Consider the following 6,093-nt stretch of genomic DNA (forward strand, 5'->3'; position numbering starts at 1 on the left):
TTGCATGTTGCAGTAACAAATTATTCTCAGAGCAGCTACCGATTGATCAGATGAACTGTGACAAGTTGGATTTGAGATATTAACTTCACTCTTATTTTCTTTTTCTTTTTTAAAATAAAAAATTATCAACCAGGTATCACTATCTAAATGATTTTCAATACAGAGCATCGTCTGCAAATTTCATATATAATTTTAGTAAATGTTTTGTCAAATACTTTAATAAGTAGTTTCTTAAATTTCTGATCACGCTGTAAGTTGTTTTAATGTAGAGCGTGTTTTTATGCTATGCTATCTAATCATGTGATAAACATTGATGACAACTCAAAAGTCATTTTTCCTTGATTCCTTTAAGGAAAAATGATTTATTAATTAAATTTATAAGTAAAGAAAAAAAGAATTAATCATTTTTAAATATATAAATAAGAACAAATTCGCTTAAACCCCGAAAACCCCTTTGTTTTCCGGTTCCGCCGAGTCTGAGGAAGTGATAGCTGAACTAGAAAAAGAAAATGGCAGTTCTGAGGCTTCTCCTCTCTCAAGCTCGCCGCCACTCCCTATCGAAGCCCCACTCTTCTCCATTTTCAACCTTTCAAAGATATCTCTCCTCATCCATTACTCCTCCTAGCGACGATTCTTCAGGATCTAAACCCACCATCCAAGTAGTATCCTACCCCACCAAATCCAAAGACCAATCAGATCCCCCCAAAGAAACCGAACCACAACAGCCACAATCACCGCCACAGCCACAACCCAGAAGACCGCCGCCGACTCAGGAGGCTAGAACGGATTGGACACGTGAAGACGTTCGATACGTGAAAGATGTTCCGTCGATATCTACCGTTTCCTACCCGGCACGTGTTGCGCCTCTTCCCGAGGACAAAGTTGGAGCGGAAGGAGAGGAAAGGGATGTGAAAGAGAATGCAGAAATGGAGAGGGAGAGGAGGGGGATAGAATCGAAAAAGCCGTTGTTGCGTCGGAGGTCTTTTCGGACTGCCGTGGAGGAGGGGGAGAAGGTTGTTGTGCCGTTTCCTATGCTTATTAAGGCCGAGAGTAAGAAGAAGGAAAATAAGCAAATTCTTGATTTGATGGACGCCATTAAGCAAGTCAAGGTCAGTGTAGTTAAAATGATGCTTCACTTAATCATAAATTATTGAATTTGTTTTTTTTTTTTTTTTCTAATTTGAGTTATTGTTCAGGCTACTGCCAAGGCTAATTTTGATGAAACTGTTGAAGCTCATGTCCGATTAGCTATTCCTCCTCGCAAAACTGAGCTGGTATGTCAGCTAGTTAATCAATCTCAAACTTCTTTTGGCTGAATGTGATCATTCTAATTATGTTCTTTCAATTTTATTTTATTTTTAATTTTTTGTGGCAGATAGTACGTGGGACCATGAATCTACCCCATGGAGATAAGAAGGTGTTTGTTAATCCTTATAATGTTTACTTCATTAAGTTGCAATTTAGTTGGTTCATCTGATGATTTTAATCAGCTGTCAGGCTGTTAGGGTGGCTTTCTTTGCTGAAGGGGCAGATGCTGATGAAGCTAGAGTTTCGGGAGCTGATCTTGTTGGTGGTTCAGAACTTATCGAGGAAATTGCAAGTAATGGACTTATCTTTGCCATTTTATGTATCCCTTTCAGATGAATGTCATTCTTGGTTTGGTTTTTATTTTAATTAATATTTGTAAACTAATTTTATGTTTTGGCTTTGAAACCTGGGTTCGCTTCTGTGCAGGCACTGGCAAGATTGATGTTGATAAGTGTTTTGCAACTCGTCAACTCATGCCTCGTCTTTTCAAGGTTAGATTTAAATGGTCTTGTAAATTGAGTGATTGATCCAACTAATGGTCGGTTTATTCAGAGGATATTCTTTTCTTTTTCCAATTTTGCAGATATCGAAGATTCTAAATCATCAGGGGTTGATGCCAAACCCTAAAGTGAGTATATCATCTTTTATACGCTCATTTCATGTAGAGTGACTTGTAATATCTTCATCAATAGTTGTACTAATATCTAGTATAGCAAGGTACAGTGACCAATGATGTTGCTAGGGCGGTACAAGAAGCGAAACAAGGTCATATTAAGTTTAAAATGGACAACACATCTAATCTGCATGTCGGACTTGGAAAGGTACCGTCATCTCCCAATATAGTGCTTTATGTTAACAGGATTATACATGGGTTGAAAGTTAATTTATATCACTTTACCCTTCTCCTTCTTTTATCATCTACAGGTGAGTCTGAAGGAGGAGCATCTGCGCGATAATGTTGGTGCATTTGTGAGTGCTCTTCTAAAGGCAAAGCCTGCAGGCTTAAAGAAAAGTAAGTAGCAAGTATTATATCCATTGTTTCCCAAATGACATTAATTTAGGTCTTTTATTGTGATCTTCTCCGAGCCTTCACTATACTCATCAAAGAAATGACTTTAAATTGCAGGCTCATGATTCTGGACTATGAAAATGTAGTTATGAGTTTTGTGTCATCGGCATGTGTTTCTTTTCTTGCATCAGAATCATAGGGTCAGAACCAATAAACTATTTTGGTCAAAAAAAAAAAAAAAAAAATGCCTCTACCTAGATATTGAAAGCAGTTAGAGATGACAGAGAATTGGCTAAAGTTCTATTGAAATTTACGCCGTTATAGATCAACATTAGTTGCTTAATATATTGCAATTGTGTTTGTGTTGTTACATGCTTGTGTCAATCCTTTAGATGACATGATGTCAAAATATTTTATAAAATGTTTGTTGCATTCAGTCTGTTGCCTTACAATGAGGACTTTTCCTGGACATTAACAATAACAAATACTTCCTCTTCTATTTTGCAGCTTCTAAATTTGCTGGCTATGTGAACGCCTTCCATATGTGTAGCACGGTAAGCTCATGTACCCTTTTCCAGGGTAAAGTAATTTTGGAGTATGATGGATTTATTATTCCATTTACAAAGACAGATAAAGAATACAATGCATTTTATTCATATATTATTGATTGATTTCCTAAGCCATTTGCAAAGACTGATCAAGAATAGAATATGATTTCTTCATATCTTCCTGGTCAGCAAGTCCCTGTACAACTTTCTTGTGCATCCTGCAGTACTGAAACAGCTTTCTCTTTGGTCAGTTTAACTAATGTTTTTTTTTTTTCAAGCAAAACATATTATTCGATTTGAAGCACCAAGGTTTTCAAATTTGGGAATTTAACAAGCAAAAGAATCTTCAAAATAGCATATATCTCTAGATTTTTGCTACTGCCATAACATTCTGGCTTTCTGTCCATTGAATTTCACACCTTTATGATCTTAAAACACAGTAAATGCAATTACTTAATCTATCAAAAAATACTGTAGTTCTCTCTTCTATTACTTCAAATTCAAAAACTTCTTAATTTCGTAATTTCTAGCCCTGCTAAAAGGCCATGGACAGGTTCACCCCAAGCTTTTGTGTGGCATAAGTTCAAATATCTACTTATTGAACTTGTTTTACTGTCCACGGTCGGTACACATCAAAATATAATTCAACCAAAAAAAAAAAAAGTGTTCTGTATATGAGATGTGTTGAAACTATTTAGATCTTTTATTTTTCAACCTGATTCACTGTATTTTTGGATTAAGTACCTATTCTGTTTACGGAAAATAAAAGGGCAATGAACATTTTCCAAAAGGATAACTATCTTTTGATTTGACGCATTTTAGAATGAGACATGATAGACGTGGTAAGTTGGCAGTATTGTCGGTGAATCTGAACAAGGTTAGAAAATTTGTGTGGAGAATAAGTCTGCCCTTGTGTAATTGTTGCTTTTTGGTTTCAACTTGTTCATTAAATATAATGTATCCTGGGTTTGAAATGGAATCATGTTGTGTTAGGTAATAAATTAATTTCTATTACATTGTTATAGGATATATTAGTATTGCTTCTAGTTTGAAGTTTGCTTATAAGTTATACCTGTCATTATGCACAAGGAAATATATGAAGTTTATTGGTTGTGAGGAACTGAAAGACATTGATTATGTTGGAATGTTACAATACATTGTTATAGCTTCTGTTAAATCTTTGTTGCTTATAATTAACCGATTTAATTGGTTTACGTCTGCAGATGGGTCCTGCATTCCCAGTTTCTATACAGTCACTATCCAGAGCTTTAGATCAATACGGCAAAGTTGCTCGTTGAGTGAACAGTTATGTGAAAGGGAAAGCTCCCCCTTCTGGTATCAGGGTCTCTTCAAATGGCCAATACAGGAAAATAGTTGGTTTCCGTTGCTAGGTTCAGAATGTGAATGTTAATTTAATTTCACACAAATTCTGTTGTACTGTTTCGATCATCTTAGCATAGTTAGGTTTTGCAGTTGAGGAGGTTATAATTTGCCTTGGAGCCATTTTTTTTTTTTTTTTTTTTGCCCTTTTCCTTTTCAATGTCCTTTGCTAGCTCATAAATTTGGAGCTTTTTGGCCTTTTAAATCCAATAATTGTAACTCATAACAATCACAAGGAGTATTACTTTGAATCTCTGTTTTAAAACCGGGACCAGAGTGGCCGGTTTGATCGGGAGTCGGCCTTTACTTCGGTCCGGGTTAACACAAAATCAGAAATATTAATTAACCCGTTTTGGACCGGTAATGGATCGATAGAACAGTACAAAACCGTCGATTCGACCAGCCTGGAGCTTAAAACGGTTCGTCTAATCCAAAAAAAATCATATTCCTAATCCCTAAATCAATTTAAGCACTGTTTCATTATCTTCTATTTTCATCTTCAATGCTTCTTCACGACATTTACACTAAAATCTACTGGTAAAGAAGAAGAAGGAAGGGAGGGAAGAAGAAAGAGAAGAGGAGACACGAGAAAGAGTAAGAAGAAGATTAGAAGATAGAGAAAGAGAAGAGGAGATGAAGAGAAAGAGAAGAGAAGAGAAAAATGACAGTAGACGAAAAAGAGAGAGAAAGAGAAGAAAGAGAAAGAATGGAGAGAGAGAGAAAAAAAAAAAGGAGAGAAAGAATTGATGGGGAGTGATGGTGTGATGGGGAGAGAGAAAAAAATGTAAAAAGATGGAAGTGATAGGGAGAGAGAAAATAATTAATAATAAAATTGAGGGTTTATTTGCTTTATTTTAAACTTAGAGGGGTTTATTTAACTTGTAGGGATGTATTTATTAGTTTTTAAACTTATAACAATTAATAAGATTGTTTAAAGATGGTACTGTTATATACCGGTCAAACCGACTAGTCCAATCGGTTGGACCGATTAACTCGCGAATCGACCTCTTAACCGGGTCAACGAACGGTCTGGCTTTTAAAACAATGTTTTGAATTTGAAGCCATTTTCGCCCCAATGGTAAAAGGGATTTTTTTATGCCTGTTTCTATGTTTGTGTCCTGCGAACATGAAATGAAGTAAATTCGAACTCTGAAATATGCAATGTATTGATATACCTAGATTATCATAATTCTATGATTTCCAATGTATTTATTATATGTATGGTTTCAGATAGAATTTGAGGTGAGTCTAACTTCTCACCCAATAAGACTTTATTGAATGGGAGGATTACCTCCTCCTATAATCCAGTAGGTTTGAGCGTGTCTAGTCGGTGTGGAACTCTAACACTCTTCCTCACGGTTAAGCCCATATGTTGGGTTATGCCTGTTATTGGAGGTAATTGTTGGCTTTAACTTCTTATCCGCTGGTCAAGCACTAAGCTCAACTGAATCTGACTCTGATATATGATAGAATTTGAGGTGAGCTTGACTCCTTACCTAATAAGACCTTATTGAATTAGATGATTACTTCCTCTTATAATCCAGTAGGCTTAAGTGTGCCTAGTCGGTGTGAGACTCTAACACTTCCCCTCACGGTCAAGATGTTGGGTCATGCCTATTGATAGAGGTAATTGTTGGTTCAAACTCCATGAAACAACAGTGTTTGTGAAATATGTTGCTTGATTATTTCCCCAAGCAAGATGGGAATTTATACAATGTACAAGTTACATGAATTAGGAAAGAATTGATCCTAAATAATCAAGGATATACACACAATATTAGTCTACCATATTTACACAAATCAATCTAGGAAATACTATCTCTATTTTCCTAATATATCTTAACAGTC

General features: G+C 35.8%; 1 protein-coding gene across 1 annotated transcript; it reads left to right on the forward strand.

Annotated features, from left to right (window-relative positions):
* Window positions 1–475: 475 nt before the first annotated feature.
* On the forward strand, window positions 476–4,315 carry LOC116114057 (50S ribosomal protein L1). The gene is made up of 10 exons (XM_031400213.1): window positions 476–1,109; window positions 1,197–1,274; window positions 1,376–1,417; window positions 1,498–1,600; window positions 1,735–1,799; window positions 1,892–1,936; window positions 2,022–2,129; window positions 2,233–2,320; window positions 2,825–2,871; window positions 4,089–4,315. Exons 1-10 carry the CDS (start codon window positions 510–512, stop codon window positions 4,161–4,163), a joined length of 1,251 nt encoding a protein of 416 aa, XP_031256073.1. The 5' UTR covers window positions 476–509; the 3' UTR covers window positions 4,164–4,315.
* The last annotated feature ends 1,778 nt before the right edge of the window (window positions 4,316–6,093 follow it).

This window comes from Pistacia vera, unplaced genomic scaffold (genome assembly GCF_008641045.1).
Source record: "Pistacia vera cultivar Batoury unplaced genomic scaffold, PisVer_v2 Contig7, whole genome shotgun sequence".
Taxonomy (NCBI): Eukaryota; Viridiplantae; Streptophyta; class Magnoliopsida; order Sapindales; family Anacardiaceae; genus Pistacia; species Pistacia vera.

Excerpts from the sequence above, each read along its gene's own strand:
- LOC116114057 (XM_031400213.1), top strand. The coding sequence starts at position 510 with ATGGCAGTTCTGAGGCTTCTCCTCTCTCAAGCTCGCCGCCACTCCCTA. Across the intron at positions 1,800-1,891 it reads TCATGCCTCGTCTTTTCAAG|ATATCGAAGATTCTAAATCA; the intron begins GTTAGATTTAAA and ends CCAATTTTGCAG. Across the intron at positions 2,872-4,088 it reads CCTTCCATATGTGTAGCACG|ATGGGTCCTGCATTCCCAGT; the intron begins GTAAGCTCATGT and ends TTACGTCTGCAG.